Source organism: Salvelinus namaycush, chromosome 21 (genome assembly GCF_016432855.1).
Source record: "Salvelinus namaycush isolate Seneca chromosome 21, SaNama_1.0, whole genome shotgun sequence".
NCBI classification, from domain to species: domain Eukaryota; kingdom Metazoa; phylum Chordata; class Actinopteri; order Salmoniformes; family Salmonidae; genus Salvelinus; species Salvelinus namaycush.
This window is the reverse complement of record NC_052327.1, coordinates 52041750-52061054: the sequence shown is the minus strand read 5'-3', so window position 1 is coordinate 52061054 and position 19305 is coordinate 52041750. Positions and strand designations below refer to the sequence as shown.

At 42.5% G+C, this 19305-nt stretch overlaps 2 protein-coding genes across 2 annotated transcripts; one reads left to right on the top strand and one right to left on the bottom strand.

Moving 5' to 3' along the window:
• Positions 1-59: 59 nt before the first annotated feature.
• On the bottom strand, positions 60-10725 carry LOC120066477 (UDP-xylose and UDP-N-acetylglucosamine transporter). The gene is made up of 10 exons (XM_039017876.1): positions 10339-10725; positions 10003-10116; positions 9761-9863; positions 9567-9616; positions 9325-9406; positions 9019-9079; positions 8024-8133; positions 7251-7326; positions 3360-3435; positions 60-1040 (listed from the first exon to the last, which is right to left on the bottom strand). The coding sequence occupies exons 1-10, from the start codon at positions 10413-10415 to the stop codon at positions 788-790; spliced, it is 1002 nt and encodes a 333-aa protein (XP_038873804.1). The 5' UTR covers positions 10416-10725; the 3' UTR covers positions 60-787.
• A 48-nt stretch (positions 10726-10773) lies between these two features.
• LOC120066478 (vesicle transport protein GOT1B-like) lies at positions 10774-15024 on the top strand. Its single transcript, XM_039017877.1, has 5 exons — positions 10774-10927; positions 11246-11337; positions 13056-13234; positions 13536-13617; positions 13961-15024. The coding sequence occupies exons 1-5, from the start codon at positions 10903-10905 to the stop codon at positions 13997-13999; spliced, it is 417 nt and encodes a 138-aa protein (XP_038873805.1). The 5' UTR covers positions 10774-10902; the 3' UTR covers positions 14000-15024.
• The last annotated feature ends 4281 nt before the right edge of the window (positions 15025-19305 follow it).

Here is a 19305-nt window from a genome sequence, read left to right as displayed (position 1 = left end):
AAATAAATACTGTTTTCACAAAACAAAATTAACATAACAGTACGGTATCAGTTTCACAATAGCTTGCCTTATTTTATTTTTTATTAACCCCTTTGTCTTCAGAGGACAAATATGTTTTTTATTATAATTATAATATAGGTGTTTTCTTTTTTAGCTTGCCTTGGCTTATTCGGTCAATAGGTACTGTAGTGTTTGTCTAGCACAGGGGGTTGGTGTCACCTTAATTGGGGAGAACGGGCTCGTGGTAATGGCTGGAAAGGAATAGTGGAATGGTCTGGTTTCCATGCGTTTGATGCCTGTTCATTCACGCCATTCGAGCTATTATGAGCCGTCCTCCCCTCAGCAGCCTCCACTGTTAGGTGATGTCCTTAAAAATGGGTTAGGCGGGAAGCCTATTAGGAAGCCATCTTTTCTAAGGAAATAGGAAAATCCTTACTAAAAATACATAATTATGATCATATTAAAAACGGACGTGGTCCCACTGCGACTTCAGCAGAGAGAGAAGGGGGGAGCACACCTACAACAAATACAGTACACACACACACAACAGTGCTGCCAGAGGCACTCTCGTGACATTGGCTCTATTTCCTCGCATCCTCTCTCCTCTACTACTTTACAGTCATATTGGAAGAGAATGTCTCAGGTCCCTCCCTAGACCTTCTTCTCCAATGTGTTTTGAGAATGAGGTAAGGAGAGAGGATGCAAGGAATTGAGTAAAGATTAAGTGAAAAACAGTCATTGAGTGATACGTCAGTGCTGTGTATTACTCCGCCTTTAATGCTGCGTATCACTCCGCCTTCTTCTCTTTCAGCTCTTCTTTTCCCCTCAGTGCCATGCGGACGCTAGTCCAGACCTCCGTGTAAATCAGGGTGCCCAGGAAGACGACGGCAGTGCCCACCCAGTGCCAGGCGGTGAAGGGGTTCTTGAAGTAGAGGATGGAGAAGATGAGGCTGATGAACTTCCTCAGTGTGACCACCAGGGTCACAGTGAGAGAGGCACACTCTGTGGTCAGGATGAACACGCCGCGGATACACACGTATCTGAGGAGATGGTGAAGGACTGCAAGAGGGTGATGATGATATTTAATAAATGTTCATTAATAAAAATGTTATGCTTTTTTGGGGGGGGGCTCTTCTATATCCTTGCATGAGTACTATGTACAGTCATACATGTTTAAGGTGAATGTTCATAGTCTTCTAGTATGCAGAGAGCAATAGTGTGCCGTTCTTACAGCTGTATAAAAACAATCTCTACATTCATCTAATTAGTTTACAGTGCGATGAATTCCCCACCAATTATGCCCATTTGTGTTCAGTGACTACACACAAAGTGTTTCAAGTAAGAGTTACGTGACGTGAGTGAAGCCCTGTGAGGACACTTTTCTGAGGTTTTTGTCCTTAATGTTTTGTTATTGTCGATTATGTTTCGTCTTTAGGTGTACTTTAAAAACAAATAAAACAATTGCAATAATACTGTAAAAGAATGACACCGGAGGGGATGGCTGCCGTTTTACATGCTCCAAACCAACTTAGCCATTTTGTATGTTTTTTCACATTGTTTGTAACTTATTTTGTACATAATTTTGCTGCTACCGTCTCTTATGACCAAAAAGAGCTTCTGGATATCTGAACAGCGATTACTCACCTCGAACTGGACGAAGATATTTTCTTTAATTATTCTGACACGAAGGATATACTGCTTCTCCGAGACCAGGCACAAATCCTAGATATTCGCGTGAAGAAAAGAGGGAAATAGAGGGTGCGGAGATCGCGGTGCCTTGTTAGAATTTGTCGGCGAGTGGGTTATCCGCCTCTACCACCCGTTCTATTGTCTGACGTGCAATCACTGGAGAATAAACTGGATGATCTCTGTTCAAGACTATTCCACCAACGGGACATTAAAAACTGTAATATCTTATGTTTCACCGAGTCGTGGCTGAACGAAGACACGGATAATATACATTTGGCTGGGTTTTCCTAGCAATGGCAGCACAGAACAGCTACATCTGGTAAGACGAGGGGTGGGGGTGTGTGTCTAATTGTCATTAACAGCTGGTGCACAATGTCTAATATTAAGGAAGTCTCGAGGTATTGCTCGCCTGAGGTAGAGTACCTAATGATAAACTGTAGACCACACTATCTACCAAGAGAGTTTATCTATATTTTTCATAGCCATCTATTTACCACCACAAACCGATGCTGGCACAAAGACCGCACTCAACGAGCTGTATAAGGCCATAAGCAAACAAGAAAATGCTCATCCTGAAGTGGCGCTCCTAGTAGCCGGGGACTTTAATGAAGGCAAACTTAAATCGGTTTTACATCATTTCTACCAGCATGTCACATGTGCAACCAAAAGGGGGGAAAAAACTCTAGACCACCTTTACTCCCACACACAGAGACACATACAAAGCTCTCCTTGCCCTCAATTAGGCAAATCTGACCATAATTATATCCTCCTGATTCCTGCTTACAAGCAAAAAATAAGGCAGGAAGTACCAGTGACTCGCTCAATACGGAAGTGGTCAGATGATGCGGATCCTACAGGACTGTTTCACTAGCACAGACTGGAATATGTTCCGGGATTCATCCAATGGCATTGAGCAGTATACCACTTCCGTCACCGGCTTCATCAATAAGTGCATCAACGACGTCATCCCCACAGTGACCATACTTACATATCCCAACCAGAAGTTTCAAGTTCCTTGGTGTCCACATCACCAACAAAGGCATGACAACACCTTTTCCCCTCAGGAGACTGAAAAGATTTGGCATGGGTCCCCAGATCCTCAAAAAGTTCTACAGCTGCACCATCGAGAGCATCCTGACAGGTTGCATCACCGCTTGGTATGACAACTGCTTGGAATCCGACCGTAAGGCGCTACAGAAGGTAGTGCATATGGCCCAGTACATCACTGGGGCCAAGCTTCCTGCAATCCAGGACCAACTGTGTCAGAGGAAGGCCCAAAAAATTGTCAAAGACTCCAGTCACCCAAGTCATAGACTGTTCTCTCTGCTACTGCACGGCAAGTGGTACTGGAGCGGCAAGTCTAGGTCCAAAAGGCTCCTTAACAGCTTCTACCCCAAAGCCATAAGACTGCTGAACAACTAATCAAATGGCCACCCGGACTATTTACATCGACACCCCCCCCCCCCCCCCCCCCCAGCTCCTCCTTTGATTTGACATTGCTGGTACTCGCTGTTAATCATCTACGCATAGTCACTTTACCTCTACCAAAATGTTCAAATTACCTCGACTAACCTGTACCCCCTGTACATAGCCTCGTTATTGTTACTTTGTGTTACTTTTCACGGTATTCTGCGCATGTGACAAATACAATTTGATTTGATCAAGGATACTGTGTGATTACGTTAATCAGCAGGTAGAGCCACATCACTGGAACAGCCTGGCCAATCACAGGAACCTCTACAGGAGCTGGAAGACAAATTACATTTAGGCTACAGCACAACAAGAGGACAACAAGAAGACAACAGGACAAGAACTCAAAATAATATTACAAGAAAGACTCCAACAGACATAACATGTAAAGTCACTTCTTTACTATCATATATATATATATACACATACACACACACACAGTCGTGGCCAAAGGTTTTGAGAATGGCACATATATACATTTTCACAAAGTCTGGTACCTCAGTTTGTATGATGGCAATTTGCATATACTCCAGAATGTTATGAAGAGTGATCAGATGAATTGCAATTAATTGCAAAGTCCCTCTTTGCCATGCAAATGAACTGACTCCCCAAAAAACATTTCCACTGCATTTCAGCCCTGCCACAAAAGGACCAGCTGACATCATGTCAGTGATTCTCTCGTTAACACAGGTGTGAGTGTTGACGAGGACAAGGCTGGAGATCACTCTGTCATGCTGTTTGAGTTCGAAAAACAGGCTGGAAGCTTCAAAAGGAGGGTGGTCCTTGGAATCATTGTTCTTCCTCTGTCAACCATGGTTACCTTCAAGGAAACACGTGCCGTCATCATTGCTTTGCACAAAAAAGGCTTCACAGGCAAGGATATTGCTACCAGCAAGATTGCACCTAAATCAACCATTTATCGGATCATCAAGAACTTCAAGGAGAGCGGTTCAATTGTTGTGAAAAAGGCTTCAGGGCGCCCAAGAAAGTCCAGCAAGCGCCAGGACCGTCTCCTAAAGTTGATTCAGCTGCGGGATCGGGGCACCACCAGTATAGAGCTTGCTCAGGAATGGCAGCAGGCAGGTGTGAGTGCATCTGCACGCACACTGAGGCGAAGACTTTTGGAGGATGGCCTAGTGTCAAGAAGGGCAGCAAAGAAGCCACTTCTCTCTAGGAAAAACATCAGGGACAGACTGATATTCTGCAAAAGCTACAGGGATTGGACTGCTGAGGACTGGGATAAAGTCATTTTCTCTAAATCCCCTTTCCGATTGTTTGGGGCATCCGGAAAAAAGCTTGTCCGGAGAAGACAAGGTGAGCGCTACCATCAGTCCTGTGTCATGCCAACAGTAAAGCATCCTGAGACCATTCATGTGTGGGGTTGCTTCTCAGCCAAGGGAGTGGGCTCACTCACAATTTTGCCTAAGAACACAGCCATGAATAAAGAATGGTACCAACACATCCTCCGAGAGCAACTTCTCCCAACCATCCAGGAACAGTTTGGTGATGAACAATGCCTTTTCCAGCATGATGGAGCACCTTGCCATAAGGCAAAGTGATAACTAAGTGGCTCGGGGAACAAAAGATCGATATTTTAGGTACATGGCCAGGAAACTCCCTAGACCTTAATCCCATTGAGAACTTGTGGTCAATCCTCAAGAGGCGGGTGGACAAACAAAACCCCACAAATTCTGACAAACTCCAAGCAAGAATGGGCTGCCATAAGTCAGGATGTGGCCCAGAAGTTAATTGACAGCATGCCAGGGCGGATTGCAGAGGTCTTGAAAAAGAAGGGTCAACACTGCAAATATTGACTCTTTGCATCAACTTCATGTAATTGTCAATAAAATCTTTTGACGCTTATGAAATACTTGTAATTATACTTCAGTATTCCATATTAATATCTGACAAAAATATCTAAAGACACTGAAGCAGCAAACTTTGTGGAAATTCATATTTGTGTCGTTCTCAAAACTTTTGGCCACGACTGTATATAAAAAACATAGACACAGAACCAGTCAAAAGTTTGGACACACCTACTCATTCAAGGGTTTTTCTTTATTTGTACTATTCTCTGCATTGTAGAATAATAGTGAAGACATATGAAATAACACATATGGAATCATGTAGTAACCAAAAGTGTTAAACAAATCAAAATATATTTTATATTTGAGATTCTTTAAAGTAGCCACCCTTTGGCTTGATGACAGCTTTGCACACTCTTGGCATTCTCTCAACCAGCTTCACCTGGAATGCTTTTCCAACAGTCTTGAAGGAGTTCCCACATATGCTGAGCACTTGTTGGCTGCTTTGTTTTAACAAGGCCTGTTGATCAGGCTGTTGACTGTGGCCTGTGGAATGTTGTCCCACTCCTCTTCAATGGCCGTGCGAAGTTGCTGGATTTTGGCGGGAACTGGAATACGCTGTCGTACACGTTGATCCAGAGCATCCCAAACATGCTAAATGGGTGACATGTTTGGTGAGTATGCAGGCCATGGAAGAACTGGGACATTTTCTACTTCCAGGAATTGTTTACAGATCCTTGCGACATGGGGCTGTGGATTATCATGCTGAAACATGAGGTGACGGCCACGGATGAATGGCACGACAATGTGCTTTAGGATCTCGTCACGATATCTCTGTACATTCAAATTGCCATAGATAAAATGCAATTATGTTCATTGTCCGTAGCTTATGCCTGCCCAAACCATAACCCCACCATGGAGCAAACAGCTCGCCCACATGACGCCATACATGCTGTCTGTCATCTTCCCGGTACAGTTGAAACTGGGATTCATCCTTGAAGAGCACACTTCTCCAGCGTGCCAGTGTCCATTGAAGGTGAGCCTTTGCCCACTGAAGTCGAACTGCAGTCCGGTCAAGACCCTGGTGAGGACGACGAGCACGCAGATGAGTTTCCCTGAGATGGTTTCTGACAGTTTATTGAGAAATTCTTCAATTGTACAAACCCACAGTTTCATCAGCTGTCCAGGTGATCCCGCAGGTGAAGAAGCCTGGTGTGGAGGTCCTGGGCTGGTGTGGCTAAACGTGGTCTGCGGTTGTGAGGCCGGTTGGACGTACTGCCAAATTTTCTTAAAGGACATTGGAGGCCGCTTATGATAGAGAAAGGAACATTAAATGATCTGGCACCAGCTCTGTTGGACATTCCTTTTATTGTCCCCAGCACAAGGTGCACCTGTGTAATGATCATGCTGTTTAATCAGCTTCTTGATATGCCACACCAGTCAGGTGGATGGATTATCTTGGCAAAGGAGAAATGCTCACTAAGAGGGATGTAAACAACTTCGTGCACAAAATTTGAGAGAAATACGTTTTTGTGCATTTGGAAAATTTCTGGAATCTTTTATTTCAGCTCATAAAACATTGGACCAACACTTTACAAGTTGCATTCATATTTTTGTTCAGTGTAGATTCAACAAAGCATAAATGACTTCAGTCAGCAAAGACAACAACAACAACAAACTTAACCTTAGATTGAGGTTTGAAGTTCTTTTACTACACTGAATGAGGATTCGAGTTGTAAAATTCGGTTAATTTTCAAATTGTCCAGGTTGTTCAGAAATCCCGGAGGTTTTTTGGAATCATGAAGAAATAAGCAGGAAGAGAATCCTCCAACTGGGCAAAAAAAATAAAATAATAAACTTGGGAACTGTCACGCTCGTCGGAAGAAGACCAAGGTGCAGCGTGATACGTGTTCATGCTTCTTTATAAAAAAAAAAAAACACCAAACAAAAGAACACCGAACGTAACGTCTTGAAGGCTCACCAGAGCGAACAAAAACAACATCCCACAACCTAAAGTGGCAAAACAGGCTGCCTAAGTATGATTCCCAATCAGAGACAACGATAGAAAGCTGTCCCTGATTGAGAACCATACCCGGCCAAAACCTAGAATCACAAATCATAGAAATAAAGAACATAGAATGCCCACCCCAAATCACACCCTGGCCAAACCAAATAGAGACATAAAAAGGCTCTCTAAGGTCAGGGCATGACAGGAACTTTGCAACTCTACTCAATGAGGTTACTTTGACATGTTTCATTCAAATATTTGACTGTGTTTTAACTCACTGCTTTGACTGAAGAGGACACAGTGGTTGTAGATATCTGAGAACAGAAGCAGGAACCCAGGAAGAGGCAAGCAGTGCTGAGATGGCAACAACAAAACATATTACAATGTCAGAGATATGGGTACATTTCCCAGACATAGATGAAGCCTAGTCCTAAACTAGAAAACATCCTCAATTGAGAATCTCCATTGAAATGGTTTTTTGGTCCAGGACTAAACTTAATCTGCGTCAAGGAAACTAAATGTGCAGAGAAGAGACATACATTCATAGAGGTACAGTACAAATCAAGCAATGCACACAAAACACTGACAATTCAGCAACTCTGTTTGCAGCAAATGTTAAGGATTAGGCTCTGTACTATTGTATGGTGGAGCATTATGTTTGGTGAGAGAAGCAAAGCTTTTTAATCTCCCTTGCCAGGGGATACACGACAATCACTTTTGTTAGTTAATTTGCTTGAAGAAGTGTACGGCATCTGTCAGGTATGAAATGCATTGCATACAGGAGTTTGGGGTTGACACTAGGGCTGTGATGATACCACTACTGCGATATTTTTTCCAAGGCAAAAAATGAAAACACAAAGCAGACAAAACTCTTGGTCCTTTTTTTAACCTGCTGTATGTAAAATATTGTGTGCTATAGCTTGATAAAATGAATAAATGTGACTCTGGATGACAACATTAGGGATAATTTCCACTTTGTGTTCTGTTTGCTTGCCACGTTACTAAAGAGTATCGCGTTGATGGTATCGTCTAAGCCCTGGTTGACACTCACATTGTAGAAGAGAGCCTCCTTGGAGTGTTTGCCATACTGCTTGTACAGGGTCTCCTGGAAAATGCCCATTCTCGCAGACATGAGCAGAGCAAAGGTCAACATGGCGATCCCTAGAATAACAACAAAGCTAGGTCAGAAAATGAAGTGGATCATGGTTGAGATACTGATCACACACACACACACACACACACACACACACACACACACACACACACACACACACACACACACACACACACACACACACACACACACACTTTTCAAACACTGAAGGAAGTTTGTTTTGTTTAGCTTGACTCCCCAGAGTCAGATGAACTTGTGGATACCACATTATATCTGCGCCCTGTATGAAGGTAGTTAGAGGTAGTTTCACGAACCACTGCTTATCAAGCGTTAGCACAATGCCTGGAAGTCTTTGGGATCAGCTAGTATGTAAACATTAAATAGGGAATTGGATAGGTAATGCACCAGGGGAGGAATTCTGAGTTGAGATCTGCAGGCGTAAATAGAATTTATGCAAATCAAGTCATTTCACATGAATTTGTGGTTTATTTATGTGATTGTTAGTGTTGTGCATGCGTATCTCAAGCATTTTTCCGCCCGAGTGTCGCAGCGGTCTAAGGCACTGCATCGCAGTGCAAGAGGATTCACTACAGTCCCTGGTTCGAATCCAGGCTGATTGGGAGTCCCATAGGGCGGCGCACAATTGGCCCAGCATCGTCCGGGTTTGGCTGGGGTCGACCGTCATTGTAAATAAGAATTTGTTCTTAACTGACTTGCCTGGTTAAATAAAGGTTAAATAAAAAAATAAAAACTGTCAACTGAAACAATAAGTGGCCAGTTCTCAGTTAAAATGTAGTCAGTCCCAACTTGTCTGGGCTCAGGTAACGATCTCAATATCAAAAATGCAAGTCAACAAAGACTTCTGGCTGAGTGGGAGTGATGACTCACTCAAATCAATCCTGTACACACCCAACAGTCCATGGCAAACTTACCTAGCAGCCAGTGCAGGAAGGCATAAACATCTTGCTCCTCTGAGCCCTCGGCCCCTGTGTTCTGCACAAGGAAAAACAGAGGTCACTAAATACCACAGCGTAACGTATTATGTTGTTCTGTGTTAAGTTAAAGATCTCACTGTACACTATGAACATGTACTGTAGGTGTGTAACAAAGTGTTGCAACTGTGTAACAATGTTATTAACAACTCTGCTACAACACAACTGTGAAGCTGCAACCCACAATGCACTTTATATGGAAGAAAAGTGTGTGGTTGAACAGAAACATGTTAATGAGGACCTCACCACTTGTCTGGCGGACATAATGGTGCATATGAAGATACCCAGAGACACCATCGCTATGGAGAGATATTTACTCATTGAATACCTGCAGGGGAAAGATGCAGTACCTGGTTTTAGAACCTTCCTATCAGAGTTTGGATAACCAGATAAGCTATACGATCTATAAAAAATATAGTTAAGCTCATAAGATCACAATTATAAACAGCAGTCTGAGCATGCAAAAGATATTAGGCAGGGATGTATACCTTTTCTTCAGAATTATTATACCCAGGATCATATTAGCTATTAATGATCCCTGTGGAGATATAACACACAAAGCACACGCTTAGTCAACCAATAAGAGATTTTAGATGGTAATAGGTGGTATGAGGCATCAGACATTGAGTTAAAGTTAGGCTATAAGGAAATTGATTTGGACTAAGGAAATTGATATACTTACAGATCTGAAGATCATGTGCAGAGGCATAGCGATATTGAAGTTGAGGGCATAGTTGTTGATCACACTGACAGTGAAGAACATGGTCACCATGATCACATAGTTGCTATAAAGAAGAAATAAACACAAAGTTTGAATGAAAACTGTGCTTCTCATCCCATTCTTAATAGACATACAGACGGACCCACACGCAGACAGACAAGCAGACAACAAAACGATAACTAGACATACAGACGTTTGGCTACCTCATTGGAATAGCTGGTTCCTTTCTTCCAAAGTTCGTCTCGAAGATGAACCCCTCCAATGCAATGAAGGCAAATTGAGCAAAGGTCACAATGTTGCCACATCCTGGAAACGTTCTGGGAGTAGGCAGAATGCATTAAAAGTGTGCATGAATAGTATAAATTAGTAGGAAATATGCTAGCCTACATAATAGATTACTGTAATGTAAGCGAAACATCATCTTAACTATACAACCAAAGAATGCAGAAATACTGGAAAGATTTAACCTAATTTAACCATGGAAGCTAGTAGCCTAGTCTAGCGCTGTCAATAGTTCATTCGTTCAGTTAATAACTGACCTTACAAGTAGTTCCAGAAACACAACATTGCTGCAGCACCCAACAAAAACAAGAAGTACTGCAAAAATGGTGTTCATGTTTGCAGTTATCGGTAAAAACTGTCGAAAATTATATACGTTACTTGTTCAAGAGTATTTCTAACGAGGACATTGTGTAAACACAGGTTCCTGCCCGAGATAAAGCTAGATAAATAAGTTGGTACGCATGGGTGTTGTAGTTTTCACAAGGATAACCACATTTCCCATAGAGATAGTCTTGTTCAAAGAAATCTGGACTGCAGAAAGCCTTGATAGAAAGAACGTCCAAGTGGTAGTAGCTTAAATATTTACAAATAGATCCCCATTTTCTACAACAAGGAACAACAAAATTGCATCTACGCAGCACTGCGCATAACTGATTCCTGCGAACGTATCATTTGAGCGTACGTACGTGATTCCAGAAGACGTGGCGCCAGCTTCTCTCCTCTGCTGTCAACAAGCTTCACACAACAGAGACTGCTAGTTAGCTATCTAACGATTATTGAATGAGCAGTAGTTATTGGCCAATTGCTACACTGCAGCCAAAATGATCTCTCTAACGGATTCACAAAGTAAGACCATTTAATTTATAAATTAAATGTTTTAAGCTTGTTTCTTCGCTTTGTGTACTACTTCTTCTAGCTAGCCATAATTTAATGAATGGGACCAGTTGGGCCTATCGCCCTATTTTATGAGTTTCAATGCTAGTCATATCATTGCAGCTAGGCATCGCTAGTTAGAAGAATCTGTACTGTAGTTCGTACTCATGAGTTCCCAGATCTGCAGACTGAGTGCCCATATGAATGAATGAATGGATGGATGAATGAAGGTGTCAATGTCAATGGAAAGCGTAAGTTCACTATGTATTGACATCTATTTTGGCTCCACAGAGATCGGGATGGGGTTGACAGGCTTTGGCGTGTTCTTCCTCTTCTTCGGTATGGTCCTGTTTTTTGACAAAGTTCTTCTTGCCATTGGAAATGTGAGTTACAGCCCAAGCCTACATAATCATAATGGTATGAAATGTGAGTTACAGCCCAAGCCTACATAATCATAATGGTATGACGTATGCCATAGATGCCCCTCTGTGTGTATGTGCACCAACTTTCTTTATGGTAAAGTAACAATAATGACGTATTTCTGCTGCTATACTCCTTTCTCTGGAAGAAACACTTTCAGCTATTGTTGTGGAGGCCTTTGATGATTCTCTGTTGTAATGCATGGCGACACTTCCTTAGTGACACTATTATCAGGGTTTCTGATCAAACCACGTGTCAGGACCTGTCTAGCTGGTATTATTGGTATGTGACCTCCAGCAGTTTGTATAGCTAAATTTAGTGATATGACATACTGTACTGCACTAGCTTTGCATCCAAAATGATTTCACTACCTCACCACTACCTTTCACCTGAAGTGAAATAACAGTGAACTGTAGCTACACTGAACAAAAATATAAACGCAAAATGTAAAGTGTCGGTCCCAGGTTTCATGAGCTGAAATAAAATATCCCGGAAATGTTCCATATGCACATTAAGCTTATTTCTCTCAAATGTTTGGCAAAAATGTGTTTATATCCCTGTTAGTGAGCATTTATATTTTGACAAGATAATCCGTCCGTCCACCTGACAGTTGTGACATATGAAGAAGCTGATTAAACAGCATGATCATTACACAGGTGCACCTTGTGCTGGGGACAATAAAAGGCCACTCTAAAATGTGCAGTTTTGTCACACACCACAATGCCACAGATGTCTCAAGTTGAGGGTGTGTGCAATTTGCATGCTGACTGCAGGAATGTCCACCAGAGCTGGTTCCAGAGAATATAATGTTAATTTCTCGACTATAACCCACCTCCAACGTTGTTTTAGAGAATTTGGCCGTAAGTCCAACTGGCCTCACACCCGCAGACCATGTGTATGGTGTCGTTTTGCTGATGTCAACGTTGTGAACATAGTGCCCCATGCTGGCGGTGGGGTTATGGTATGGGTAGGCATAAGCTACTGACAACAAACACAATTGCATTTTATCAATGGCAATTTTGAATGCAGATACCTTGACGAGATTTTAAGGCCCATTGTCGTGCCATTCATCCGCCGCCATCACCTCATGTTTCAGCATGATAATGCACAGCCCATGTCGTGAGGATCTGTACACAATTCCTGGAAGCTGAAAATGTCCCCATTCTTCCATGGCCTGCATACTCACCAGTCATGTCTTCCATTGAGCATGTTTGGGATGCTCTGGATCAACGTGTACGACAGCATGTTCCAGTTCCAGCCAATATGCAGCAACTTCGCACAGCCATTGAAGAGGAGTGGGTTAACATTCCACAGGCCACAATCAACTCTGGTCAACTGGTCAACTCTATGCGAAGGAGGTGTTGCGCTGCATGAGGCAAATAAATGGTGGTCACACCAGATACTGACTGGTTTTCTGATCCACGCCTCTACCTATTTTCTTTAAGGGATCTGTGACCGACATATACATATCTGTATTCCCAGTCATGTGAAATCCATAGATTAGGGCCTAATGAATGTTTTTCAATTTACTGATTTCCATATATGAACTGTAACTCGATAAAATCTTTGAAATTGTAGCATGTTGAATTTATATTTTAGTTCAGTATAAATCAGTTTGGATGCAGCCAGGCTAGTACTGCCAATCCTCTGTTCATTTATTTTCCCTGTGTTTGTGTGTCAGATATTGTTTGTAGCAGGCCTAGCCTTTGTCATCGGCTTGGAGCGTACCTTCAAATTCTTCTTCCAGAGACACAAATTTAAAGCCACCAGTTTCTTCCTGGGGGGGGTGGTCGTGGTTCTGATTGGCTGGCCCATCATTGGAGTGGTGCTGGAGATCTATGGATTTTTCCTCTTATTCAGGTGAGTTGGTCTGAAATGAAAGTTGGTCAAAAAATGGGCTAATCTCAAGTTTTTTTCCTTGCTTCCTCTCTCCTTGTCTAATCAAAATATCAGAGGGAAGCGATGAGAGCTTTGGAGGAGAAACAACCTTATATATTCTCCTCCAGTGCTCTCCCGTTTGCTTCCCTCTGATATTTTGGGAAGGGGGGGGGGGTGATGTATCAAGGATGTGATGAATCAAGAAAAATACTTTTGAATTTCACCCTAAATGATAGTCCTCCTCAGTCTCTCACCTCTCTATGCCACTCTCTTCTCTTTCCAGGGGCTTTTTCCCAGTGGCAGTAGGCTTCATCAGGAGGGTGCCTGTCCTCGGGTCCATACTCAACCTCCCAGGGATTAGTGGAGTAAGTATCACGTTTATTTGCTGTGTGTAATGTGGCAAAGTTCATAGAATTGCCAGTCAGATGTTTTTGTCTCCTTGCTTTTTTTCATCACTGTGCCTGTTTTCGGGGGGGGGGGGGGGGGGGGGGGGGGGGGGGGGGGGGGGGGGGGGGGGGGGGGGGGGGGGGGGGGGGGGGGGGTTCCAGATGCACATTAAGCCTAGTCCTTGACTAAAAAGTGCTTAAATGGAGATTCTCCATTGAGCTTGATTTTTAGTTTACGACTAGGCTTAATCTGTGCCCGGGAAACCAGCCCCTGAATTGGTAAGATTGTGGTTTACTGATAATCAAATTCTCTCTTCTTCAGTTGGTGGACAAAGTCAGCGACAGCAACAATATGGTATAACAGTGACAACCTTTGGATTGGAGGATATTACATCGCTTAACTCTATTGATAATGGGGACTTTGTTCCCTACTGGTCAACTACTATTGGTCAACACAAGTTAAAGGTCAAAGCTGTGAATCAAAAACCTCTTTCTGTTCAAAGAAATATAATGTTCTTTTGGGCAGGTGTATGAATACGACTGGCATCGTAAAGTTTATTTTGACAATAAGGAAACGGCTTCGTAACCTGGTTGCCATTGATGGACATTGTTACTAAAGGACTACTTTATTTCGAAGCCCAATGGGTGAATTGGGCCCTTTTTGTGTTACTGTCCGTTCCTGATCGACTGATGATGATGATGATTCACATGTGACTGGACCAACCACTGGAATGGACATCTCTATGGAGGAGTTTGGAATCTGTTACAGATGCCTTCTACATTGATAGATATGTTCTAGATTGGAATGTTGTGCCTGTAGCGTCACGAAGAAAATGTTTTTTGGGTTACCTTGATGATGAAGAAGCGTTTCTGAAGATTTTGTACGGCTGTTGAGAACACAGCTTGTTTTACACCTGGGGCCTATTCTGGAGGCTGTAGCATTACAGAACGCTCAGATAGAAATGTATAGAGTAGAACAGATATGATTGTCAGAGAATTATGTCAGCTCTGTTTATTCTATTTCTATCTGCAATGTTCAGAATGTTCAGCGTCACTGAATACACACCTGCTACACCTGCCCATGAATGGTATCTGGAGCTGTTGTAGATAAATAGCCCTGAGCGCACAACGGGTACATTTGTTTTAGCGCGTCCAGGGCACCTTGTGAGCTGAATTTTCAAATTTGAGACTATTCCATTGGTCCTACAGGAAATCTCCACCCACCCGGGACACTGCGCGAGCTAAAACAAATGCCTCCAATACTACAAATGTGTCTCTACAGCCCAGATACTGCTATTTAATGTATTAAGAGGCTTGTTGTCAGAGAGATGTTTTACTCAATGTATAGTATCTTTTGTAAATACATGCTTGAAATAAAGTATGTTTTTAAAATTCTGTTTGTCAGACAAATTTGTTTTAATGACACATGAAATTCAGATGACAGTAATGTAGATTAAAATAACCGGAAATTCTGCTTTAAATTGGATTGTCGATTATGGCAGCTCGCCGCACCTCTCTGTTTCAGAGGGGTTGGGTTAAATGCGGAAGACACATTTCAGTTGAATGCATTCAGTTGTACAACTGACTAGGTATCCCCCTTTCATTCGTAACATGTATAATTAGGAACAATAAACGGGATAATCCAGTGAACACAGGTTATACATACTCTGTTTTCTATGTATGCCCTAATGAAAGTTCAAAGATCAAATGTTAATGCTCCCCATAACTGCATGGATACTGTCCATAACGCAGGAAAGAGTTCCCCCCCCCCCCCCCCCCCCCCCCCCCCCCCTCCAAAAAAACCAAACAATTACAAGCTTTTAAATCTGAATCGGATATCTCCAACCTGTGGATGAACTTTCTGTCTCAGGAGTAATGACAGTTCACAGTTAGCGTACAATGGGTTATAATAATACCCAGTTCACAGCTAATGAGGGACCAGGGACAGTCAAGACAGTTAAGAAGCTAATGAAGGACCAGGGACGGTTAAGAAGCTAATGAGGGACCAGGGACGGTTAAGAAGCTAATGAGGGACCAGTGAAGACATTTAAGAAGCTGATGAGGGACCAGGGACGGTTAAGAAGCTAATGAAGGACCAGGGACGGTTAAGAAGCTAATGAGGGACCAGTGAAGACATTTAAGAAGCTGATGAGGGACCAGGGACGGTTAAGAAGCTAATGAAGGACCAGGGACGGTTAAGAAGCTAATGAGGGACCAGTGAAGACATTTAAGAAGCTGATGAGGGACCAGGGACGGTTAAGAAGCTAATGAAGGACCAGGGACGGTTAAGAAGCTAATGAAGGACCAGTGAAGACATTTAAGAAGCTAATGAAGGACCAGTGAAGACTGTTAAGAAGCTAATGAGGGACCAGTGAAGACAGTTAAGAAGCTAATGAGGGACCAGTGAAGACAGTTAAGAAGCTAATGAGGGACCAGGGACAGCCAAGACAGTTTAGAAGCTAATGAGGGACCAGTGAAGACAGTTAAGAAGCTAATGAAGGACCAGTGAAGACAGTTAAGAAGCTAATGAGGGACCAGTGAAGACAGTTAAGAAGCTAATAAAGGACCAGTGAAGACAGTTAAGAAGCTAATGAGGGACTAGTGAAGACGGTTAAGAAGCCAACGGCTTTTGTTATAGATGCAACTACCATATTTAGTGGAGAGCAACTGAATAAAAACCTCCTATAGAAATGAAAGTGAGTAGACTATTTGGCTCGATACTGATGTGCTTTGATATACTCTATCAGAATCTGAGCTCTCTTCTGGGCTAAAAAAATGCATTTTGAATAATAGTACTTTTCATTGACAACTGGTGGCTGAAAGAGTTTTCAATTGTATTCTTATTCTGTTTTGTGGGGACATGTTCCCCCCCCAAAAATGTATGCACCCATATTGGTATGTCAGGGTGCTTTTACAGTAGCCTACAAATATTTTCCTCACAAAATAATGAATGATATAAAGACAAAAACATTTTCTTGTTACAAAGTGTTCACACCTCAACGACTCCCTCGCGCTACTCTTGGTGACATTGGTGTCTCCTTCTCGGAGCGTGCCCCAAGGTAACAGCATTTTAGGCACAGCCTACAGACTGCTCAAAACTAGAATTTTGGTTGAGATTGAATGGGTATTGAAAATAAGTTACAGTAACATACCTTTTGTCCTTGATTTCAGCGGAGAAACTGTTCTTCTCAGGCCATGCTCTACTTAAAAAGGCACACAAAGATCCTTCTTTTTTCTTGAGTAAAGTGATTGTGTAACGTCTATGGTTGCCCAAATAGTCGTTCGGCAATACAACTATTTATGCATTTTGTTACATTATGTGAATGTGTAATTAGTATGTATATATGTTATTACATTCAGTGGTGTAAAGTAACTAAGTAAAAATACTTTGAAGTACTACTTTCGTAGTTTTTTGGGGTATCTGTACTTCCATTACTATTTATATTTTTGACAACTTTTATTCTACTACATTCCTAAAGACAATGTGTACTTTTTACTCCCGTACAATTTCCCTGACACCCAAAAGTACTCATTACATTTAGAAATGCACTGGCAGGACAGCAATATGGTCCAATTCAAGTACCTATCAATATAATGATTCTCTCTCCTTTACACTTTACATGAGCATGATTCTCTCTCCTGTATATATCTCCCTCCATAGCTAATTTTTCTCACAATATCAAATCAGCTGAATATGGGTTTGTATATTGTATGTGTCTATACATTCTAGTGTTTGATATGTGTGGTGTCTTGACAGTGACCCGCAGGGAGAACGCTGATTTGTCTGAAAAGGTCTCTTTAGCATCATCTCTCTTTAGCTTGTCCCAGTTTCACATAATGACATGCAGTAGATTTTTTTCTTTGCAGCCAGGGAAAATGATTTATATTTTCAAGACCAACCAATGTGGAATATCAACTACAATGTTAAACGATACATTTTTCATGTTGTGAAATATAATGTACTGTTAATGTAATACCAATTTGGTATTTCATTGAATAAAACTATTATAATTATATTATTAATGCAGTAAATCAAATATTTTATTTTAAATGTTTAAAGCTCTCCAATGTCACTTGAGCTGTTTTCCTGAACAACTATTTTGCTTTGTTCTGTGCTGGACTTTCATTCATAAACTCTGAGGTGATAAAAAACAAAAGTAGTCTAACTTAACTGACAGTCCACCATACTTAACATGGCCTGTGGCCAAAATGGCTCCCTATTACCTATAAAATACACTTTTTTGACCCCTGAATAGGGTACCATTTTGGACACTGCCATCACACCACTCTGAACACCATCCATCAAATCAAAGTGTATTTGTCACATGCAACAGGTTAGGGTTACAGTGAAATGCTTACAAGCCCTTAACCAACAATGCAGTTCAAGAAAGAGTTGATAAAATATTTACTAAATAAACTAAAATCAAATCAATAAAAAAGTAACACAATAAATGTACATAACAATAGGAGGCTATATACAGGAGGTACCGGTACCGAGTCAATGTGCTGGGGTACCGGATAGTCTAGGTAATTTGTAAAGTGACTATGCATAGATAATAAACAGCGATAAGCAGCAGTGCAAAAACAAAGGGGGGGGGGGTCAATGTAGATAGTCCAGGTGGCCATTTGATTCGTTGTTCAGCAGTCTTATTGCTTGGAGGTAGAAGCTTTTTAAGGAGCCTTCTGGTCCTAGACTTGGCGCTCCGGTACCGCTTGCCGTGCGGTAGCAGAGAGAACAGTCTATGACTTGGGTGACTGGCAGTCTTTGACAATTTTTTGGGCCTTCCTCTGACACCACCTAGTATATAGGTCCTGGATGGCAGGAAGCTTAGCCCCAGTGATGTACTGGACCATTCGCATTACCCTCTGTAGCGCCTTACGGTCGGATGCCAAGCAGTCGCCATACCAGATGGTGATGAAACTGGTCAGGATGCTCTCAATGGTGCAGCTGTAGAACTATTTGAGGATCTGGGGACCCATGACGAATCTTTTCAGTCTCCTGAGGGGGAAAAGGTGTTGTCGTGCCCTCTTCACAACTGTCTTGGTGTGTATGGACCATGATAGTTTGTTGGTGATAAGGACACGAAGGAACTTGAAACTCTCGACCCGCTCCACTTCTGTCCCATCGATATTAATGGGGGGCCTGTGTAACGGATGTGAAATGGCTAGCTAGTTAGCGGATACGCGCTAGTAGCGTTTCAATCAGTTACGTCACTTGCTCTGAAACCTATTAGTAGTGTTGCCCCTTGCTCTGCAAGGGCCGAGGCCTTTGTGGAGCGATGGGTAACGATGCTTCGTGGGCGACCGTTGTTGATGTGTGCAGAGGGTTCCTGGTTCGCGCCCGTGTCGGGGCGAGGGGACGGTTTAAAGTTATACTGTTACATTGATGCTGTTGACCCGGATCACTGGTTGCTGCAGAAAAGGAGGAGGTTGAAAGGGGGGTGAGTGTAACGGATGTGAAATGGCTAGCTAGTTAGCGGATACGCGCTAGTAGCGTTTCAATCAGTTACGTCACTTGCTCTGAAACCTATTAGTAGTGTTGCCCCTTGCTCTGCAAGGGCCGCGGCTTTTGTGGAGCGATGGGTAACGACGCTTCGTGGGTGTCAGTTGTTGATGTGTGCAGAGGGTCCCTGGTTCGCGCCCGTGTCGGGGCAAGGGGACAGACGT